The following is a 24216-nucleotide window of genomic DNA, read 5'->3' as shown; positions in this document are numbered from 1 at the left end:
TTAGTCGTTTAGGAGGAGATTCCAGGACAAGCCGACCCTCTGAAAATCAGAAAATCGTCAATATCTCACGACCGGAAGTGACGTCATCAAAAAACAAAAAAACCTATCAAGATCAATTGAATATCTTTTACATCTGAAAGTTTGGTGTAAATCGGCCCAGCCGTTTCTGAGAAATCGCGTGCACAAAATCGGTTGGAAGAAAAATAATAATAATAATAATAATAATAATAGGGAAAAAGAAACCGAACGAAAACAATAAGGTCTTCCGTTGGAGACGGAAGACCTTAATAATAATAATAGGGAAAAAGAAACCGAACGAAAACAATAAGGTCTTCCGTTGGAGACGGAAGACCTTAATAACTAGATGAGATCTCGTTGCGAGCAACGAGTGGGTCTTCCGTCCGATTTTTGATAAGATGAGATACGAATTTGACTGAGATTTTCGTTCAAATATAATGATATAAATAAATTGTTAAGACGAACAATTTTTCTTTACTAATGTTTAACAAAATATTGATCATTAAAGGTTAAAGACTTTCGGCCTTTCTTGGCCCCTAATGTGAGAGGTCAGACCCTTTTTCTTGATATCATCTTAAAGCTCTCATGGTTTTGAGCACTTTTTGTTCAATAACTACTCAGAAATTCTTTTTTATTTTCGGGATATATGCAAAAGAAATATTAAGGGCCGGCCCTATAAGTCCTAAATGGGGACATCTAGCAAAAATTCAAAGAGTGCATATTGTTCAGAATATTATTTTGAACGTCTTTTGTTCAATACTGTTTATAAAAATATTCTTCCTTTTCGAGACATATTGCGCCAAAGATTATGCAATTTAGCCCCCTGAAAACCCCTTATTGCGTAACATATGATATCAACATCATGTTATTTAGATAAAGTGTGTGAAGAAGAACTATTTCGCTTCAGTAATATATTACAAAATATTGATCATTAAAGAGTTATTGATTGTATACTTTCGGCCCCTCTCAGCCCCTTATTTAAGGTGTCAGACCCTTTTCCTTGATATCAACTGAAAGCTCTCATGATTTTTTTTACACTTTTGTTCAACAACTAGTCAGAAATTCTTTTTCGTTTCTAAAATATTCGCAGCCCTTCAACTCCTTAATGGGGACGTTCAGCATAAAATGAAAGGTCGCATCCTGTTTAGAACATTATTTTGGGCATCTTTTGTTCAATATTGCTTATCAAAATATTTCCCACTTTTGAGATATAAAGCGTCAAAGATTTAGCATTCTGGCCCCTTATGGCCCCTAGTTATGTAACATATGATGTAAATATCATAATATATAGTCGTAAATTGTTGAGATAAACATTTTTGCTTCAGTAATGCATTACAAAATATTGATCGTTAAAGAGTTATTTATTAAAGACTTTCGGCCCCTCTCAGCCCCAATTGTGAGGGTCAAGCCCCTTTTTCTTCATATCACTTTAAAGCTCTCATGATTTTGAACACTTTTTGTTCAACAACTAGTCAGAAATTCTTTTTCGTTTCTGAGATATTTGCAAGAGAAGTATTTAGGGGCCGGCCCTTCAACTTCTTAATGGGGACGTTTAGCAAAAAATGAAAGGTTGTATTTTGTTTAGAACATTATTTTGGACATCTCTTGTTCAATATTGCTTATCAAAATATTTCCCACTTTTGAGATATAAAGCATCAAAGATTTAGCATTCTGGCCCCTTATGGTCCCTAATTATGTAACAAATGATGTGAATATCATAATATATAGTCGTAAATTGTTGAGATAAACATTTTTGCTTCAGTAATGCATTACAAAATATTGATCGTTAAAGAGTTATTGTTCAAAGACTTTCGACCCCTCTCAGCCCCAACTTTGAGGGTTCAGCCCCTTTTTCTTCATATCACTTTAAAGCTCTAATGATTTTGAACACTTTCTGTTCAACAATTAGTCTGAAATTCATTTTCATTTCTGAGATATTTGCAAAAGAAGTATTTAGGGGCCGGCCCTTCAACTCCTTAATGGGGGCGTTTAGCAGAAATGAAAAGGTTACATATTGTTTAAAACCTTATTTTGAACATCTTTTGTTCAATATTGCTTATCAAATTATTTCCCACTTTTGAGATATAAAGCGTCAAAGATTTAGCATTCTGGCCCCTTATGGCCCCTAATTATGTAACATATGATATGAATATCATAAAATGTAGTTGTAAATTGTTGAGATAAACATTTTTGCTTCAGTAATGCATTTCAAAATATTGATCGTTAAAGAGTTATTGATTAAAGACTTTCGGCCCCTCTCGGCCCCTATTGTGAGGGTCCAGCCCCTTTTTCTTCATATCATTTTAAAGTTCTCATGATTTTGGACACTTTTTGTTCAACAACTAGTCAGAAATTCATTTTCGTTTCTGAGATATTTGCAAAAGAAGTATTTAGGGGCCGGCCCTTCAACTCCTTAAAGGGGACGTTAAGCAAAAAATGAAAGGTTGCATATTATTTAGTACATTAATTTAAACATCTTTTGTTCAATATTGCTTATCAAATTATTTCCCACTTTTGAGATATAAAGCGTCAAAGATTTAGCATTCTGGCCCCTTATGGCCCCTAATTATGTAACATATGATGTGAATATCATAATATATAGTTGTAAATTGTTGAGATAAACATTTTTGCTTCAGTGATGCATTACAAAATTTTGATCGTTAAAGAGCTATTGACTAAAGACTTTCGGCCCCTCTCGGCCCCTAATGTGATGAGTCAGCCCTTTTTCTTTGATATCATATAAAAGATCTTGTAATTCTACACAATTTCTATTCAAATTGATTTTAGAAAATCTCCATAGTTTTAGAGATACGATAAAAAATGTCTCGAAAATTCACTCCTGATTCATGTCCTAAATTTCGACCCCTACCGAGCTTCCATACTAGGTACTTCCGGAAAATTTGAAAACCCAGGTGCAAAACTTCAACATGTCGTCTATAATCGCTGAAAATTTCAGCGCTCTAGCTTTTGCCGTTTTTTAGTTTTTGTGTCGACAAAATGGTTATCTGAAAATCGATTAAAGGGCGATAACTTCCGACCGGAAGTGAATTTTAAGGATTTGAACAAAAAAGGATCATCTTCAGATCAAAAGGCATTACCCCTGAAAATTTCATGAAAATCGATCGAACCGTTTGCGAGATATCTTCTGCACAAAAATTGTAAAGAAAAAGTGGAATAATAATAATAATAATAATAATAAAAGTGAAAAAGAAACAATACAATAATAGAAGGGTCTTCCGTTGGAGACGGAAGACCCTAATAAAAGTGAAAAAGAAACAATAGAATAATAGAAAAATGAAACAAAAATACCTTATATATATATATATATATATATATATATATATATATATATATATATATATATATATATCTATACTTATAAATTAATAAATTTTGCAAATAAACTCCGAAACGGGTGTACTAGAGTTCTTACTTACTCCTCTAAGAATACACATGATACAAGATGATGTCCGTAAACTATATTTAGATTTCACTTGCATCGTAAGTATCGTACATTAAATTAAAAGTCTACTTTTATTTTCTATAAACAGCCATGAAATAGCAAAAAACGTGAGTACGGTGGCGTTTCCGGTTGGCGGATCTAAGTTACTGGCAATTTTTAACGAAACTGGCATTAAACGTCATTACTGAATTATTCAATCAAAACTTGATTTAAATGATATAAAAGAAATAAGTTGTGATAACCGATTAAAAAGGAAAATGTGCAAATTATTTTTGTCATTCACCGATCGTAATTGACGGAAGCTTCTAGAACATTATGTAGCATCGAGCCCGATGTTAAAAAGAAAATAGCTGCTTTAACATTAAAAAAAAAAAAAAAAAAAAAAAAAAAAAAAAAAAAAAAAAAAAAAAAAAAAAACTTGTGTGAATGGTCATTGAAATAATGGTAAATCATTGATAATACTGTAAGTTGTGAATATATTTATACATCGAAAGACTATAATTACAAATATTTAGTGGGTTTTCCTAATAAATCTATCGGTAAAATTTGTATATATTCCTCACTGAGAGCATCGTGGCAACGAACCCGAAGTACAATTTGGACTTAATTCGCAATAAACCTGCTTACATGAAAAGAGAAAATTAACGAACAAGGCATTGTTCAAATACAATTATGCTGTAAAATTTTGTACTTTTGTACTCTAATCAATACATTTCAGGGTTGTTTTTTTTTTCTAAAAACAGTCTTTTGTATCAAATACTCGGCCTATTCCAGTGGCGGATCTAGGAATTTTTAAAAGGGGGGGGGAGGCAGTTTGGGGTTGGGGTAGGGGCCCACAGACACATATTTATTAAATTTTATGTGTATTTTGGACACAAAATGGGAGGGGGGCTGGTGCCCCCTCTAAATCCGCCAATGCATTCATAGGGCGTTATATAAAAGCTGATTTTTACACATGTACTTGGGTCTTAGATTATAAATATGTATGTACCTTACTGATATGTAAAAAAAAAAAAGAGGCAAGGTACAGTTTTTACATATCAATAAGGTACATACATAATTATTTATAAACGAAGACCCAAGTACCTGTGAATTTTACCAAAAAAAAAATCAATTTCTCAGTAAAATGTGCATTTCTTGACGGAAATGAAGTAAGAGTATCTGAAGTACAATATCCATAACAAAGTATATACAATATCCATAGCATAGTATATAACAGGTTTCACAATAAACGTCAATTAATGAAATTGTTATTTAAGTTTTGCAATGGGGGGTGGGGGTTGAGACGTACTTCTACTTCATGCGGGATTTTGAACAGAGTATTTCTTCCTGCTATAAGCCTGTAGGCTGTCAGTAGAAACTACAATATATATATTATTGGATTTTTTCTGTCGGTAGTGGTATAAATTCAATTCCCCGCGCTTGCGCGGGATTTCATCTAGTATATATATATATATATATATATATATATATATATATATATATATATATATATATATATATATATGAAAATTAAAAATAACAAGGCAACAATGTTAGTAAAACGTAAGCGCTTTCATTATACTTCTTCAGACGTTTTACAATTCAAAACAATTCAAACATGTGACGTTATAACGCTACCTGATGATAACGTCAACAACAATGCAATGACGTCACAATGCTTATAGAGGAAACAATTATAGAGTCTAAGTAAAATTACTTTGTTCATTAATAGCGTAATAAATAATAAAGTCATGAAACAGTCTATATTAAACTATTTAAGGACGGTTTAAAAATCTTGATGAAATGTTTTTCTTTTTCCCGTCTTTCTAAAAGATTTTCTGTTTTGAGTTTATAAAAGGGATAAACTGAGAATTGTCCCTGTCCACAAACAGCAAGATGTTCACTGAGTTTTATTTTTCTGTACTCGGGTTGGTTGATATGTTGTCTATGTATGCGTATACGAGTGCGTAGTGTGGTCCCCGTTTCTCCTATGTATAATTGTCCGCATCCAGTGCATGTTATACAATAAATAACGTTTTTAGATGCACAGGTCATATCTGCATTGATAGTAAATTCTTTATTTCCGAGTGTAAAAGTACTTCCCTCTTTAATATACTGGCAGGTTCCACAACGTGAATCAGAGCATTTATTGACCACATACAAATTCCGTTGGTGAAATGTAGATTTACACAATATTCTTCGGAGGTTTTTAGGTTGTCTTTTACTGTTGATGAATTTATATTTTTCCAGTACTTTGGACATTTTCTCATCCGTCTGTAGAATGTTGTTGAGGTGACGCACTGTAGAGGTTATATTCCTGTTCTTTGGATTGTATGTAGTTACAAGCGGTAATATTGCAGAATCTGATGTGTCACTTTTTGAAGAATTAATAAGTTTATCTCTGTCGATTTCTATAGCCTTTCTGATTCCGTCCTCAATGATTCCAAGAGGATAGCATTGTTCAAGCAGATATTTTTTTAATTCATTCAGACGTTCATCTCTTTTTTTCTTGTCGCTAACAATAGTGCAGATTCTTCTAGCTAAATTGTAAGGGATTGAACGTTTCGTATGACTTGGATGACAGGAACTGAAATGGAGATATTGATGTGTGTCTGTCGGTTTGTAGTATATGTCTGTCGAAATACATTCTCCATGCTTTGCTATAAGGACGTCCAAAAACGGAATGCTTTGTAAACTTTCGTCCATTGTGAAGTTGATGTCAGGATCTAGATCGTTTATAATATTTAGGTAAACTGCTAGATTCGCATCGCTGTCATTCCAAATGATAAAACAATCGTCAAGGTATCTTTTCCAATTGTTCTATATATTTTCTGAAGTCTGTTGGTCAAAGTACTGAGTAGTTTTTTCATACATCCTCTCCTCTAGATATCCTAGTGTAAGGGTGGCATATTAACATAAAATGTTATTCAAAGACCAAGAGAGGCCAATATTACAAGGATTGCGTTGGGTTCCCTATATGTTAACTTTTCTTTATGCTCAAGCATACTTTGTATTGTATGTACGACGTATCATCGGGGGGGGGGGGGTGGGGGGGGGGTGGCACCATCAACTTATTTTCCAACATTAACTTTTTACAGTTAAAAATGTTCATTTCAGAGGTTGGTTGCCCCCCCCCCCCTTTGTTGGCTCGTCAAAATGTTATTTCATGTAAGTTGTCTTTTTTCCTGGCTGGCCCTCACACTTTCAAAAACAATACTACGTGCCTGTATAAGCAAGTCAATAGATCAATTTAATGAGTTGTTGCTGAGAACCAGACTAAATTCTTGATTCCTTATTATCCTATTACTCTTGTTTTGGGGCAACATTTCTTCATTAATCAGTTTTTGTTTATATATACTTATTAAATTGCCTTTCTATAGACCCTTTACAGGGTTGTATTATACTGAAATGACCGTTAAAACCCTTGGGCCTCTTGTTTTCTTTCATATTCGATAATTTTCATGCTCTTATATGTAATTCCAATCGTAAAAAGCATTGCTCTGTTTTCCCGGCAGCTCACAGAATTGGGAGGCGTCCCACAGGGGATCTGTGACGTTTGGGAGGCCACAGGATCTCGTCCGGAATGTCGGTACACCTGGGATATGGCAATCAACACAAACATTGACTTCGGTCCAAACAATCCACGTTTTCCGGCCCAGAAAAGATTTGACAGAATCTACATGAGGGATTCAAATCCAAGAACTGTTAATCCAGTGTATTTTGAATTCGTTGGGTTAGAAGAGATTAGTTCTATCGAGGAATTTCCAAGTGATCACTGGGGTTTGCTGACACATTATGATGTAGTAGAGGCGCCTAAATAGTTTCATTTAACCATAGTTTATCTATTGAGTTTATTTTCGCATTTTACAAGATTTTAGTATAAATTTTGTTAATGACTTGGTGGCAGTTAATGAGTTAAGATCGGTTACAATCTAATTTAACGTAAATTTTATCTATAGTGAATAGGAAGACCAGTACTAGTATTTATTGTTATGAAATTTAAGGTAGAGATTGATAGGTTGTCAACAAAAAAACTAACCATTGAAATTTTCAAAATTTTATATATGTTTGTGTTGAGTCTTTGTTCTAAATCATATTAAAAATTCAAGGTAGGTCATCGGGCTAGTTTAAGAGAAATTTGATAATTTTAATATAGCCTTCATCACCCACCGAAGAGCTGAAAAAGCAGGGTAAAATAATATAAGAAGAAGAAATGAAAAGGGCTATAAAATTTTTATTGATATATTAATTATCATTTGTCTTATATGAATTCAAACATCTGTCTATATGAATTAATATTTGACATCAATCTTAAAAGTATCAAGCATTGTAAACGAAAAACAGAATTACATTCACCAAGACGCATGGTCAAATTACGTTAAAATATTGCCTATTCATTGCTCAAAGACTCACACTTCTGCTTCCACTGTGAAAAAAATTACCCATCAAATTTCTTTTTTTATTGCATATTATAGTTAGTTAATAGGTATCTTAAATTTCAGAAAAAAATCATACTACATAATGGGGTTTAATTTCAACCTGGCGCAAGTTTATTATCTTACACCCTACCCTACCCCCTTCCTTTACAAAGGATGCACTTTTGAAGAATATGGTGACTAAGAGAGATTATCAAAGAATTCATCAAAATATTTCACAGAAAATGAGTAAATTCTTTGTAATATTATTTCAAAAAGACAAAAGATCTAGAATTGCAAGTAAATGTCCACTATTATCATGATTATTTATACAAGGGATTAATATTTAAAAAGCGATCCAAAGCAGAGAAAGTTTACACATTTCTGTGTTTGAACGCTTTAAGCAAAATATGTATTTCTATTGTTTGAGTAACTATACACAACCTGGTGTGCGTTTAGGCACAGAAAAGTATGATTACTTCACATTGTGCTAAATAATTACCAATCCGGCCTTTATCATGTTCACCAGAAATGTCTGATCTTGTTATTTCATTCAAGAAGTAAGAGTCTGGTCATAAAATAAGTTTGACTTTTTAACTAAATAAAACTACTTTAATTAGGTAAATAAACCTATGTAGGTAATTCAAGCTAAAATCTAGTGATTGTACCAGACCTGTACGTTAAACAATTGTTAAACAAACATGCACCATAGTCGTAATATTCACCTGATGTATCTGAAACGGACACTGCAAACATTTGTTCTGCAAAATTTATACTTCTTCCATCATACCAATGAACATCTGCAGGGTCATGGCCTTTAATCAGTTAATGTCTATATTCAAAACCACATCAGACACAGATACCGGCACCCACGTGGTGCTGCAGTCGACAAGGAGTAGTTTTACCAAAATTATGTTCATGGTCGGTTTCAGTCTCATTTTCATTTCGATTCTTATTAAGGTGCTTCAATTTCGAGGACCGTCAAGATTAAATATGTATGGAAACTTTGTCTTTTAAACGAGGAAATCTAGACTGCTTCGTCGGCCATCTTGTAGCATAGACAATAATGTGTAAATGAAGATTATTATTTGGCGGCGTTGCGGAATCCGGAAAAACAGCACGCGCTAATATGCGGATTCCATCTATCACATGATTGCTATCCGTCTCTACCTTAAGGATAAAATAATTTGAATTTCCTATTAAAAAGGCATACAAAGAAATCCAATTTGAATACTTTAATGTTTTAAACGTAAATAAATTATAATCAACACCCCAGCCCCTTGTAGAACTTTAAGATGGGTTTTCATCTTTGTAGGAATAATTTATTACCAGTCCTATAATTATCACTGTAATTTTTTTTTTCATATTTTTTAATGGACTCAATGATTTTATTTTTATCTTCCTTGTTTGTTTTGTTTGTATGTGTGTGTGTTTTTAATTGTTTGTTTGTTTTGTGTTTTATTTATTTAATTAATATTTATTTATTTATTTATTTGCTTAAATATCCGCTTCTAATCTGATTTTTTCGAAAATATTGACGATTTCAAATGATTGTAACCCTGTTAAGAAAATGCCCAATAAAAATCAGTTTTTTGCCGGAAATATGTTTTGTGTTGTAAAATTTAGGTTAGTTGGAATGGTGAATATATACATGTATAGCCTGTAATTTCCAAACACATGTAGGCATTGAAAAAATTTATAACTATTCCAGTCGTTTTCATGCTTGCTTGAGTTTCTCAAAGCAAAAATCTGTTTCCTACAGATAGAAAATTAAATTGTTGTTGTTGTTGTTTAAAGTCCCTCTCGAGAATTTTACACTCATATCGAGATACCACCACCTGCCGGTGGAGGACTGCAAATTTAGACCTATACTCGGCATTGAGGGCCATTGAGCAGTGAGGGATCTTTTTCGTGCCATCACTTACTTCGACTGAAAAAAAAGTGTCTTTGATATCAGATCTTATGGAAAATTAATCAAACTATAAAATCATCACATTAAGAGCATATCAATTAAGCATGCATGATCAAGCCAACACGTCCTACACTCGGCAGGTGTATATTTTTTCTTGGTATTGTGTTTTTTGAGGGTCACTACACGCGCCTTTCGGATCTCTATCATGGCTTATCATGGGGAACGTAAAACATGAGTGGCCTGTCAATTCTAAGTGTGACCCTGGTCACTGACAATACATCTGAATGTTGTCAGGAGATGTACAAACCAGACGGTAATGATATAACGTGGATTTGATTTAGGGTGTGTTATATTTATTGAAAATTTATGTTTTCAAGATGACTTGGACTAGCCGCTACAGTGAAAAGGTAGTATTAACTAATGTTTTCTTTGTGGATTCATTTGCGAGGATCTTATATTACTCAAGGATGCTAGATAATTATGTTTAACTATTTCAAAATTAAGTATTTCATGATAGCTACTGTAGCTTCATATAATATAACCTACAGTTTATTTTATTGAAAAGTATTCAGAAAGGTACTTATTTTCTTTTCGAATTCTTAAATTTAGGCCCATATTGAAAAAAAATAACAACGATACAAATTTAAGACAAGGTTAAAAATTGCAGTGGCCTCGTCTGACTGCCCTCTTTCATCTGGATAACGGAGTAGATGCAGACATTCATGAAAATGGACGCTACGAAACAGCCTTTCAGGAACCTCCCTCGGAACCCTTCTATAAATTCTACCTCCACCCGGATGACATTGGGAGGGGTAGGAGTGTTAGCCAATATTCCATGCAGGACGCAGGGAGAGTGGCGGGGCAAGGCTCGGGAAAGACCTGCAACATGCGAGTGTTTTTAGGAACCGTGTTGCTGTTCAGTGTGGCGGGGGTAGTTGCTGTTGCTGTTACATTGGCAGTGTTGCGTGAGTTTCCATCTGAATATAAAATTCCTATGCATGGTAGTCTGTTTTATTGGTGTTATTATAAATACACATTCAGCTTAATTTTAGCTTTCATCCTTTTATTTTATGGAGGAGCATCTAGTCAAAATAATTATTGTTTTGTAGTTTGTTTTATGTAAAAACAGTTTAATTTTTTTAAAGGCAGCTAAAGTAATGATCTGGTTTCACTTAAAATATTTCCCTATATATGGAAATATAAAATCTTTAAACATGTAAATTACAAGAGTGAACAATTTCACAGGAGTTTTTGGACTGCATATAGTGCATCTTTAATGTTTCATTTACCGGGCCTTAATATAAATTAGGTAATAATAAACCAGCAGGAGGAAAATCTCTCTCCCTTCTCTCTCTCTCTGTACGTAAGTTCGTGTATTGTATTGTTTATAATCAAGAACCATACAGTTCATAGCTTTAAAGTTTATACATGAATCAATTTATACAAAAAAATATATATCATTTTCATCACGACAAAGACATTGGACAAAGCTCTATTAGCCACACAAATATGTAGACTAGCCGGAAGGAACAAACACTTATTCTCTCGTTACGACTCCAGATTAATTCTTTTGTTCAATCATTCCAGTCATCGATGTCTTGATCAACGGTAATCAAACCAGCCTCGGCTCGGGCCAGTTTGACACGAAGTCTTTGTGGTATGCGTTCCCACTGTAAACATGTTTATTTTCAGTAATCAGTGGTCACATTTGCAAGCAAACCAAAGTAACTGAAATATTACCAGTATTTTATTGTATCATTATTTACATATACTTGACATTAAAGACCCAATAGTTCTCCCAAACTGTATAGAAAACCAACTTGAAGTAAGATTGAAATATGTACAATTATTTAATCATAGAAAGCAGGCTATATTTTAACTGTTCAGATAGATATGTACAGGTACTATCCAGAATTGGATTTGAAAACTTATTTTTCATTACTTGTTTGTTACATGTATCTTTGAAACGTGGAGAAATGTTAATCGTTATTTTTGGAAATATTTCCCATAACTTTCGATTGAAGTAATATGTGATTATAGAATAGCAAAAAGGATCCCGAATAATGTAAACAAAAAAATGCAAATATACGCATGTATGCAAAATGCATTTACAATAAAATCTAAATGCTTGGCGCCACGTGTCGTTCATAGAGCCCCGGGATACTTATGACGTATAGATCATTAATTACATTAATCCCTGGCGATTTATTTACTTCTTGAAACCCTTTACACTCTTTTTTTAAAACTCATTTTTTCATATTGCATAGTCTCGAACTGATTGAAAATTTATTTTGATATCGTACTATACAATTGTCTCTTCAAATAAAAGTCACACCTGCGCACAGGTGGCATAAGGTGTGTAATTAACCTAGTATAAAAATAGTTTGATATACCTGTAAGTGGTAATTCCAGGACCATCCTAAGAAGAATGTTATGTGTGTAGGTTTAGTCGTCCCTTTTTATAATTTATGTATTTGATTGGTCTAATATGCGCCCTTTGAAGGAATTTCGATGTGTTCTCGTAATTTGGAAGTACTTTAAAAAAAAAGTATTATTAGCATTTTTAAAATTCCCGCATGAAAAAGGACTATTTTTTACAGTTATAATGTGAACACATCCTACGTTGAAATATTCTTTTCATAACCTTGAAGTGAAAAAAAGAGAGAAAAATTAGCTTATTAATTATTTTATGCCAAAATAGAATCTAAATACTTGACAGTGAATTCAAAACACGAAATCATAAGCTAAAACTATATATGTTTATGTATAATATATACAATATGTTTATATTCTAAGGAAAAACTCATTATTATATATTGCTCATTTATTGGACCATAATTATTACTGTATCATTGATTTTATTCTTTGAGCAATAAATATATACATGTTTTATTTATAGTATCCCAACCACATGGTTCATCGCATACGTCATCGAAATGTGAGTTTCTTCTAGATCTTTGTAGAAAAAGGATTTTAAATTAATTTACACATCGAAAAAAAAAGAAGAAGATACGACAAACTAAATTAATAATTTTTCTTCATTGTTATATAGTTGCAGACGACGATTTATCAAAGGACATGCTGTCCAGTAAGGAGGGGGTACTGTCCAGGGAGTTGTGTGGCTTGGTAAGTTTTGGGAAAAATGAGTTTGGAATAAAAAGAAGAGGTTTAAAACATACATGTATGTCATTTTAGAAAAAAAAAATATGAACTCACATGTTTGGTAGATTCAATGATTTTTTTCAAGTTCTGTGTGTTTCCCCCCGAGACTTTGGGATAGAAAATACACATTTAATCACCGTAGAACTCCTTAACACATATCGAATCATTACACACAGACATTTTTAGTGCATGTTTTTCATCTTTTATTGTCATATGCATGGCTTCTCCCGTCTGGCAACACAGGACTGCTAAAGCTTAATGAAACAAAGAAAATGCAATATGAAAGTACATACTAAGTATTTCGTTTATTTTATTAATTCTTATTGTTGAAGAATGATTCAAATTAACAGTTAAGCGTGTACAGTAATTTGTGGAAAATGAAACTATCTCTTAGTACATTCTCATAATATGCTTATACCTGTAATGTTTCAGGCTCCTAGAAACGGTTTCAAAAGTGTGTGTGTGGGAGGGGGGTGGGGGGTTAACCTCCAAAAATAATCTGACATGCCCCCCCCCCCCCCCCAAAAAAAAAAAAAAAAAAAACCAACAAAAAAAATTAAATAAATAAAATAAAACAAAACGTGGACACCAAAAATCCTCCCTAACTGTCCAAATCCTGTTATATTTCCAGTGCTCGACCTTACAGCGACCTTACCGGGACAATGGACAAAATCCGGGGGCAGGGGGGGGGGGGCAGAAACCAGCATCTAACTGAAAATTTACTATAGCAAAATACTATAATCAGAAAAAGGAGGGGGCAGACCCCCCCCCCGTCTACGTTCAATGGGTCTGACTTATTATTATAACAAACGTTTAAGGACCGACATTGGAATTAGTTTTCGGTATTTAGTAACAGTTTAATTTTCAGAGATTTGAGCATTTAACAAGACAAACTGGATTGGTTTTAATAGTCAATGAGATCTTTCCTCTCAAAGTTCAATTTGGTCAAGAAAAGTACATTATATATTGCACCTTATGTCCCTTATTTATTACTTTCTAATCACACGTAAATCCTCTCATTTACAGATGAAAAATTTATTCAAATTAGATGCAAACGAGAATCGTCCAGTGCAAGACTGTTCCGTGTCCCTTTCGATCCAGTAAGTATTCTGTTTTCATTTATTCTAAGAAAGCACATTTATGTGTTACATAAATTAAATGGTAAATATTATAATAAAGACTTAAAATATTCTCATTTTATTCGAATGTACACGTATACGACTTTTAGAAAAAAATTATTCTAGCACTGAAATTTGTTTTACAGGGATGGTCATATGAAAGTAAATTTCAAAGTCCCAGCGACAGATAAGCTCATGCAAGAGGAAATCGAAAAAATCAAGCAAAATGTGTTAAAGAACATCAAAGATATAGATATTGGTCTCGGTGTTGTGTCCAACACAGATGACGTCAGCATCTACAAGAAGGACGACAAACAGTCAACCACAGTGGAGATAATATTGACAACAACGAAGCCTCTTTCTGGTGTAACAGCCTCGACAACGTCGCGTGATACTGTTACCAAGACAAACGCAAACACAACTGCTAGTCCAAAACCAACAACTGTAAAGGACGAGCACATGGCAGCCATTGAGACACAGGAACGTGTAGAATCTAAAGATAAAATAACAACTGATTCTACTGCGGACATAAGAACAACAACAGAAATGGAACTTCCGGATCACACAAGTATTGATGACGTAGCATTTCTATCTCATCTGAATAAAACTGTAAAAGATTTGATTCAAAACTTTGATTTGGAACTTGGAGTGACAAAAGACCCAACTGAAAATCAAAATCATCTGGTAAATGACTTCGAGCACCTGAAACAACACCTTGGTGAAATCAGTCTACGTAAGTTAGACCATGTAACTTCCACGTCAAAATCAGTTGTAGATGGCAAAGATATTTCTTCATTTGAGCATACTAATCATGATAAATTTGACCTGAACTTGGATACAAATGATACATTTAATTTCACTGGATTACCGTTTCTGAAAGCAAATTCAAAGGCAAAAGGAGAAATTATGATAAAAAATGTGTCATTGGACCATAATGACACCAATTCGAACAGAACAAATAATTTTTCAGATGATAGAACATTAAATATTACAGACATTACTAATACAACAAAGTCAGTGGCTAATGGAAATCCTTTGTCAACAAAGTCTAGTGATCCTCTCAATGACTCCTATTATAATACATATTTGAATGATTGGTGGAAACTGGAAGAAACAAGATCCGTCAGCAAAGAATTAGAAACACTAAATCTTACAAAACAGTATAGGATGACAGTTTCAAGCTTTATTTCAACAACAGCTGCTAGCATTGATCCTAGCGAAGTCACTCAGCTATTTACAATGACAAATGCACATAAAGAACTATTTTTTTCAGCAGTAACAACTTCGACTACACCTTCGCTGCAAAGTTTGGAATTGGATACACCTTCAAAACTAGGAGATAAAATTAATGATCAGAGTGTAACAACAGCAACAACAGCATCAGTAAGAGGTAGTCCTGGATCAATGGAGTCAACTCCGAAAGTAACGACCAAAGATACATCCTCTGTTGATTCTACTTCAATTGCAGCCACTAAAACGACTACTTCACTGCAAGATCTTTATCAGGACTTTCTGTGGAATTTTGGATCTAGGTTATCAACAACTTCAAAACCGTACTTTCACACTCATGATCACACTGCTCATAGCTTTCCACATACTGAAAAACAACATAATGAATTGTTTGGTTTAAGTCGTGCCCCAATGCATTTCACAAAGCAAACGATTGGATCAGAATTAACATTAACAGAAGAATCAACTTTTAATTTTGATGGGCTGTCTTTAGATTTACCCAACAAAAATGAAACTGCGAAACAAGTGCTTAATAAGACAAGTCAGTTGTATGATATTACAAATTTACACACGCATGATGAATATGAGCCGCATAATAATTCCAATTTTCCAAGCTCCCTGCCAGATTCTATAATGTCAACAAATGAATTGTTTCAAGGGATTGAAAAACTTGATTTTGAAGGATTAACATTTGATGCTCACATATCTCCAGAGAATAATTGGACTTTGAGCAATACAGGTGATACTCATACTAAGACTAGCAATGATGAACAAAAACAAGTTAGCCAAACAAAAATGGAGCAGGTTGTCGAAAAATCTTATAGAACCAAACCTTATTCTTTGATAACACCTACAAAAAGTATTTCATTGACCTATGAAAATTTAAGAAGTTTTTCTTCTACCGTTTCTGGGATCGGTTCTCAGGAACCTCTACAAGGTTTTTCAGAAAATCGTTTGAAAAGCCTTGAAGGGACAAAAACTTTTCCAAATAATGTTTTGGAAGCAACCACAAATTCATACCCGGCTACCAAAGAAGTAATTGTTATATCATCTACTTCTTCCACATCGTATTCGACGAAATACGAGCAAATGGTTGGTTTCCATCCACATCAAAACAACAATTATTCACAAAACATACTGATTGTGACACCCTCTTTAAAGACAGAAAACATTCAGTCAGTTGAGGTAACAAGTTCAATGTCTGGATTAGTAGAACGGCCAACTCACGCAACACAAGACCTGTCTACAATACAGTCATCTATGATTTATTCTTCTAGTTTCGCTGAGATGGAAGATTCTTCAGTCAGTTTACATAGTTCAAACAAGGGGTTTGTTTTAGAGGACTCTATATTTCCACAACAATTATCATTTCCAGAGCAAAGGCTTATCGACCATACATTGCTAAAGTTACCTATTATGTCAGCTCAACTTGCCCTTGACAGCTCGTTATCGACGAACCATCACAAATCTCATCAGGTAAATGGATTTGAAGTAGTGACCCCTTTGACGAAATCCTCAAATGTTCCTCCTCAAAGGCATTTTTCAATCAATAAAACGGAAAGTACAATGCCTTCCTTTGAAGAAAAATTGATTCCATTCTTGGAGACCTCACTTCAGCTTGGTAAAACATCTATCATTTCATCTCTTAGTACATTATCACCTAAAAAACCATCTGTTAGTCAGGATGGAAGACAAAATGGTGAACTACCAAGCAAGAGTATTTATTTTCCTGTATATCTTGACATCACAAAGGATTCTACTTTGGTTTCTCAGGGTGTTCAATCACCAGAAACAGATGAAAACTATTTTATTGAAAACAAACCTTCAAACATTCAGTTTTCCATTCTTCCAAGCATAGCTAAGTTCTCAGTACAATATCCTCCAGTATCATTGCCAATATCATCGCCCAAACCGTCCTCATTCACATTGCATAAAAGTACATCGATGCCAAAATTATCATCAGTTCTCCAAGAGAAATTAAATACAATGGATAATTTTTCTTCAAAGATATTGATAAATCCTACTAAGACTGCTGGTTTCATGCATCAGGAAACGCACGAGAAGCAAGGAACAAAAATCATCACATTTGAAAGCAGTATATTAAGTATGAAAGAGGCAAACGCAACATCGATACCGGGTTCACTTATTCCGTCTTCGTCTGGTTTAAATATTGAAAGCATTCTTAAGCCAGACAAAAGTGTATTAAGTAATGACATGTCCTTATCTCTTAATACTTTAGCATTTCCGATGGATATAGCAACTTTGACTTTCCCAGATCAGAACTGGAATAGAGACCAGGTCCTGCATACCAATCAACATAACAGTTACGTGAAAACTTCAGCAAAGAATGACACAGTTCCAATTTCATTTCATTTCTTGCGAGAAAGTTCCATTATATATTCATCTCGTTCTTCATTGTCATATGGATCTACATCTGTTTTAACATTAGCATTAGACTCTTCAACTATAAAACCACTTCGTAGTGAGGACATTGGAGTATTTGAAACAAACATTCCTTGGGATGCTCTCGATATAAAACCAACCAAATCAACCCATTTATTCAGTTCTTCATCGCAGTATGAGATGGAAAATATCGAAGGACCACCTAAGTGGAGAACAACAAGTCCTGATACATTATTAGTACGAAAACACGAGAAAAAATCGACAGCTCTTTATCCAAGTTCTTCATTTGAAGAATTTTACACAAAAACAAGTACAGAATCTTACCATAAGACCCAATCGATATCTGTGTACACCGTTACACACGAACCTATCATGTATCTAACCATTGATACAAGACCACTGATGGAATCGTCATTATCCATACAGCCGACACCCAGGGTTTCTTTTCAAGCAACATTTTTCCGAGATCGAAAAAAGCTCGAGGATCTTCCAAATCAGGGTAGAAGAGGGATATTGAGAATAAAAAGTGTTTCCAAAAGCCCTGGAATAACTACAACGGAAAGTCCTGTGAATGTGGATGTCACTACAGCTAGACCAAAATTGACAGCAGCACAAGTTGCAGGTCTTCGAAAAAATCTAGCTCGTATGAGAGCGGCTAGAATGCGGAATTTCCGAAGAAGACAGAATTTGCTTGCTCGCATGCAGTCAGGAATTATGAATGATTTTCCATTAAGACGTCAGATTTCAGGAAGTAATACTGCAAATACTTTGTTGGGAAGAGGTCTCGATGTGAGTGATAGAAGCAGACGAAAGTTACAGAGACCAACAGCTTCCCCTAGGGTAGTAAGGACAACTCAAAATCCACGGCAGCGAATAGATAGAAATAGACTGTTCCCAGGATTTAACACTGGCAATCAATTTAATCAAAATTTTTTCAATAATATACGCTGGAATGGATAATAAATCGATACTTTTGTGTTTCGTTAAGTTTTTTAAAACTCATTGAATGGACAATTATTAGATACTGTGTGGTAATATTTTACTTTTTTCACTGTAAATAATCACTATTCATTTTTTGTAACTTAAGAAATCTTTACATTATATTTAAGCATTTTTGGTGTATATTTTAAATGGTATGATGTGTTGGTGATATTTGATATCTGTCTCACTAAGTCTGACTTTTTAATACTGTCCTTTATTTAACGCCTATATTTCTTTTCATTTATCTGTCTTTAAAATAAAGAAATCCAAATATCGTCATACTCGTTGTTCTTTCTCCTTATCTTGTTGTTTACCCCTCAAAGGAAATCATATATTGAAAAGTACACTTTCTTACTTTTATTTTTTATTCATCATTAGATAAAAGAGATCTTCGACTTGGTGATAATATTCTTTCTACAAACTCATTATTTCTCCTAGAGAAATATGTACTGCTGATCTTTGTCCGATCTGTGTAGAATGTGACTACATCCTCATTAAAGTTAGATTCCATGAGGGAAGGATCCATCATTTTGAGTCTTTCATCACCTATTTATTTATATACTTCTCAAAATCTTTTAAGGACAAAGCTGAATGGAATACTTTTCCGGAAAAAAAATTTAGATCAGTAAATCTCCATGAATTTGAGAATGTAAGAGGTTGGGATAACTAATAGAAATCGGTCTCGTAAATCTAGTAAAAAATACTACATGTAATCGTAAACATGGGAAATCACGGACCTGTGGAAACACATGAGGTGGGATGAGTTGCCCGACGTGAGCCCTCTTTATTGATCAGGTCGATAGAAAAATCTGTAGGCAAAATTAATATTTAAAAAATAGCCTTGCAATATTTGTTGAAAACATATCAGTTCGGTGGATAGCTTGTCAGTCAAAATACGACCCAATAATTGGTTGTATTTGCAAACAAGGTCATAATCACAACCATAAAATTTGCAAAATGCTGACTTTAAATGAGATGTTTGAAAACCCTGTACATGTAACATCTTGTTTTCAGTCGCCTGCCTTTATTTAAAAATTGAATACACTCGGAACGTACTCTAAAGTATCAATTCCATGGGAAGACAAAAACATCATATGTAGGCAATTGTAGAATAATACTACATAGATAGGGAAAGTTGATGGAAAAACTGAATACATCCGTTTGTCATGTAATTTAGGTGTTAGATAAAAGTTGTATTTTATTCTGTAGTGTTATCAGAACAGTTTCAAAATATTCATCCAAGATCAATATTAATAAGATTTTTATTTTTTGTAATTTTTTATTTGTTGTGTAATTTCTGTGATGAATTGTTACATATGCTCATTACCCATTTTTGAACATTACGGTAATATCAATATGAAACCAAACAATATGTAACTGCTCTTGAATCTCAAAATGATATTGAAGGTCTTCCGTTTTCAGCTAAACACCCTTCTATTTTTGTATTGCTTCTTTTTCACATTAATTATTATTATTCCGCTCTTTCTTTACAATTTCTGCGCAGATTTTTTTAGAACTGTTAGATCGATTTTCTTGAAATTTTCTGGGATAATGCATTCTTATCAGAAGATGATCCTCAAAATTCACTTCCGATCAGAAGTTTTCGCCCTTGAATTAATTTTTCGATCGACTTTTTGTCTGGTCTAGAACTCAAAACGGTTTAAGCTAGAAAGTTGACATTTTCACAGATTATAGAGGACATGTTACCCCTGTGCATCTGGGTTTTCCAATTTTTCGGAAGTTCCTAGTATGGAAGGTCGGTAAGGGTCGAAATTTAGGACACGAATCATGAGTAAATTCTTGACACATTTTTTATCATATCTTTTTAAGTATGGGTATTTTGATAAAAAATATTGAAAAAAATTGTGCAGAATGAAACGATCTTTAATATGATATCAAGAAAAAAGGACTGACTCTTCAAGTCAAAGGCTTAGACGGGCCAAAAAAACTTTGATATATTACTCTTAAATGATCACTATTCTGTTATACATTCTGAAGGAACAATGTTCATCTTAAGAGTCTGCAACAGGATATTATAAAATTTTGATAATATTTTACGTAATTGAGGGCTACAAGGGGCCAAAATGGTAAATCTTTGACACTTTACTAAATAAAAGGGGAAATATTTTGAAAAGTAATATTGATCAAAAGATGTTCAGAATAATGTTCTAAACAATATGCAATCTTTCATAATCTATAAAACGGTCCCACTAGGGACTTGAAGGGCTGGCCCTTGAAAAATTCTATTCTACATATCTCGAAACGGAAAAAAAATAGTATCTATTGAACAAAAAGTGTTTAAAATTTCAAGATATTTCATTTGATATCAAGAAAAAGGGACTGACCCCTCAAATTAGGGTCTCAGAGGGGTCTCAAGAATTTCATTTTCAACTCTTTAACTATCAATATTTTGTTATACATTGCTGAAGCAAAAATCTTCATCTCTACAATCTGCAAAGATGTGTAATTTAAAATTTTAATAATATATTACGTAACAAGGGGCAAAAAGGGGCTAGAATGCTAAATGTTTGACGCTTTATATCTCGCTATATGCAATCTTTCAAATTTTGTTAAACGTCCCTGTTAAGGAGTTAAAGGGACGGACCCTAAAGATTTCTTTTTCCATATATCTCAGAATTGAAATGAAATTTAAAAATAACGAACACTAATCAAGCGCAAAACTCCAATGAAACAATACAAATCGGGAGAGCAAATAAAAACATCAGAGTTGGGATCAGGTGCCATGGAGGAATTAGAATCCCCTGTCGACTGGTCATACCCGTCATGTGCTCCTTGTCATGATCGGGCAAACGAAAAAAAATCCATAGACAATTCAGTGTAAATAATGATCTAACAAAATTAATTTCTAATTAGTTGTTGAACAAAATGTGTCTTTAACATAATGAAATCTTTAAATGTGTTATCAAGAAAAAAAAGGAGTGACACCTCAAATTAGGGGCTCTTTGAGGTCAAAAATTTTCAATCTACAACTTTTTAAAGATCAATATTCTATTACACATGAATGAAGCAAATATGTTCATTTGTTTGAAATATAGGAAATATTTTCTTATATCATTATTTCTGAACAAATAACATATCTCATTTTATCAAATATCGGACGGAAGACGCACTCATTGCTCACAATGATTGGATCTAATTTTTATCTATTTTCTTTCGAGTAGATGATTGAATTTTTTGAAGTTGTTGTAATATTGTGATGAGTGAGAGATGTTTGGGCCGAAAATTTGGATTACTGAATCAAAACCTCATAAGATGCTCTTGTACAGCCAGTTGTAAAACCTACATCGATAAACCATAATATTTCATCGATTTAAGATCATAAAGTTTTTTTTAGCTCACCTGAGCAGAGGCTCAAGTGAGCTTTTCTGATCACATTTTGTCTGAAGTCCGTCCGTCTGTCTGTCCGTCTGTAAACTTTTCACATTTTCGACTTCTTCTTCAGAACCACCGGGCCAATTTGAAACAAATTTGCCAAAAAGTATCTTTGGGTAAAGAGAATTCAAGTTTATTGAAATGAAGGGCCACACTTCTTTCCAAGGGGAGATAATTATGAAAAATTAATGGCATCATTAAAAAATCTTCTTCTCAAGAACCACTGTGCTTTAAAATATGAAACTTATGTGGAAGCATCCTCGGGTAGTGTAGATTCAAGTTGTTTACATCATGACTGGGGCCACAATGGACAATCAAAATTTTACATAGGAATACATAGTAAAAATCTTTAAAAATCTATTTCTCAAGAACAGCAAAGCCATGAGTGGTCATATTTATATAGAAGCATTCTTAGATAGTGTAGATTCAAGTTTGTTCAAATCTTGACCCCCGGGGGTAGGATGGGGCCACAATGGGTGATCACAGTTTTACATAGGAATACATAGTAAAAATCTTTAAAAATCTTCTTCTCAAGAACAGCAAAGCCATGATTGGTCAGATTTAAATGGAAGCATCCTCAGGTAATGTAGATTCAAATTTGTTCAATTCATGATCCCCCAGGAGAATAGAGGTGCCATAACAGGGGATCATAGTTATACAAAGGATATATCAATAAAAATTTTCTTAAAAACAGCAAAGCCATTATTTGTCATATAAATTCAAAAGCATCCCTATGAACTATAAATTCAAGTTAGTTCAAATCCCCCCCCCCCCCCGAACCACTTTTATATTTAAACTTATCAACCTTTCAAGACTAAACTGATTTCTGCTTTTTCCTAGCCATAGTGCTCAGGTGAACGATGTGGCCCCCGGGCCTCTTGTTTAATCCTTGATTCTTAAAATTTAAATCGTAAAAAAAATTTTCAAGAGCCCCTATGTCATACAATGTACTTGTCAAAATGTTACTCATTATCACCTCTCTCAACAGGTTAAAGATGGGATGTGTGTTTATGTGTGTGTATGTGTACAAGAATGTGGGCAGGTGGGAAAGAGGACTCTCAGTATTAAGGATCATCGAACTTTGTATAAATTTTACATGGTAATCGATCAAATCCTATTAATTATCAAAGTTAATGATAAATAATTTGATAGGATATTAGTTAGTGATAAATCAATAAAGAGGATATCATGTAACCATAACTTAAATTTTATGTGCAAATTAAAACAAAATTATAAACGAAAGAGGTATGGAATGTGTTTATCGATGTATTGACGTTGCTTGTTTAATTTTTATCACTTAACATATTGAAACTGGATGGAAGAGCATGTAATGAAAGTGTCAAGAGTTAGCGAGGATTGAGTGATTAAAATAATATAATTATAGATTTAGCAATAACAATATCTCATCAAAACTTTGTTTGGAATGATATTATTCCATTTCTCAGAACATTCGATCTCGTGTACAACAAGAAAATGTATAAAACATTAGTATTTAATAGTAAAAAAAAGTTAAAGAGATATGTCTCCTTTTGAAGTGAAGCCTAAATAACGTAATATTCTACAAACATTTAGTGGCGCAAAGGAATTCCATATTGAAGGGACTTGTATTATTTACAAATACTCTGAATTTCGTCTTCTTTCGTTAAAAACTAAGAAAGTTACAAATACTTACAATCTTATCCAAACAGATTTTCAGCATGCGTGCTTGCTCGTATTTTCTTGATTTCTCGCATAATTATATATTCATCAAATGCCTTATCATATATATCCATGTCTTAAATTTCAAAATATTTTATGGAAAAGTAAGAGAGATGCAGTCTATAAAGTATGAGCCAATCAGATTTCAGCACACATGCATGTCCTTACATCAATTTTGATAGTAGCATAATATATGAATCCATTATACCTATCTATATTTTAAATTTCTTCCTAATTTGTTGAAAATTCGACTAGAACAAAACATTGTTATATTCGGTAAAGGTAAAATAAGTACTAATATTTCATTACGTTTTAGAGGTGTTCCATTGGAAACTCTTGAAAATTTTAAATATTCAGGAGTAACATTTTGTAAAAGTGGATCTTTCACTTTGAATATTAAGGAAATGAATGAGAAAGCTACAAAAGCAATGTATGGTGTTC

The 24216-nt window shown here is 33.4% G+C and overlaps 2 protein-coding genes across 2 annotated transcripts in view; both read left to right on the top strand.

Moving 5' to 3' along the window:
- The window catches only part of LOC133191655 (tyrosyl-DNA phosphodiesterase 2-like), a 507986-nt gene that overhangs the window by 11000 nt on the left and 472770 nt on the right, over positions 1 to 24216 (top strand). The window contains exon 4 of the mRNA XM_061327399.1: positions 6979 to 7263. Within this exon, the coding sequence (XP_061183383.1) occupies positions 6979 to 7263 (285 nt within the window). The remainder of the gene's footprint in view (positions 1 to 6978; positions 7264 to 24216) is intronic.
- On the top strand, positions 10168 to 18674 carry LOC133191554 (uncharacterized). The gene is made up of 6 exons (XM_061327302.1): positions 10168 to 10197; positions 10458 to 10755; positions 12690 to 12728; positions 12843 to 12916; positions 13979 to 14052; positions 14217 to 18674. Exons 1-6 carry the CDS (start codon positions 10168 to 10170, stop codon positions 18661 to 18663), a joined length of 4962 nt encoding a protein of 1653 aa, XP_061183286.1. The 3' UTR covers positions 18664 to 18674.

The sequence above is a fragment of the Saccostrea echinata genome, unplaced genomic scaffold (assembly GCF_033153115.1).
Source record: "Saccostrea echinata isolate AGI-Se365-2 ecotype Australia unplaced genomic scaffold, CSIRO_AGI_Sech_v1 ptg000023l, whole genome shotgun sequence".
NCBI lineage: Eukaryota > Metazoa > Mollusca > Bivalvia > Ostreida > Ostreidae > Saccostrea > Saccostrea echinata.
This window is presented reverse-complemented; position numbering and strand designations above follow the sequence as displayed.

Coding starts and splice junctions, on each gene's coding strand:
- LOC133191554 (XM_061327302.1), top strand. CDS start 10,168: ATGACTTGGACTAGCCGCTACAGTGAAAAG. Junction 10,756..12,689: donor TGTTACATTGGCAGTGTTGC/GTGAGTTTCCAT, acceptor TTTTATTTATAG/TATCCCAACCACATGGTTCA. Junction 14,053..14,216: donor TCCGTGTCCCTTTCGATCCA/GTAAGTATTCTG, acceptor TTTGTTTTACAG/GGATGGTCATATGAAAGTAA.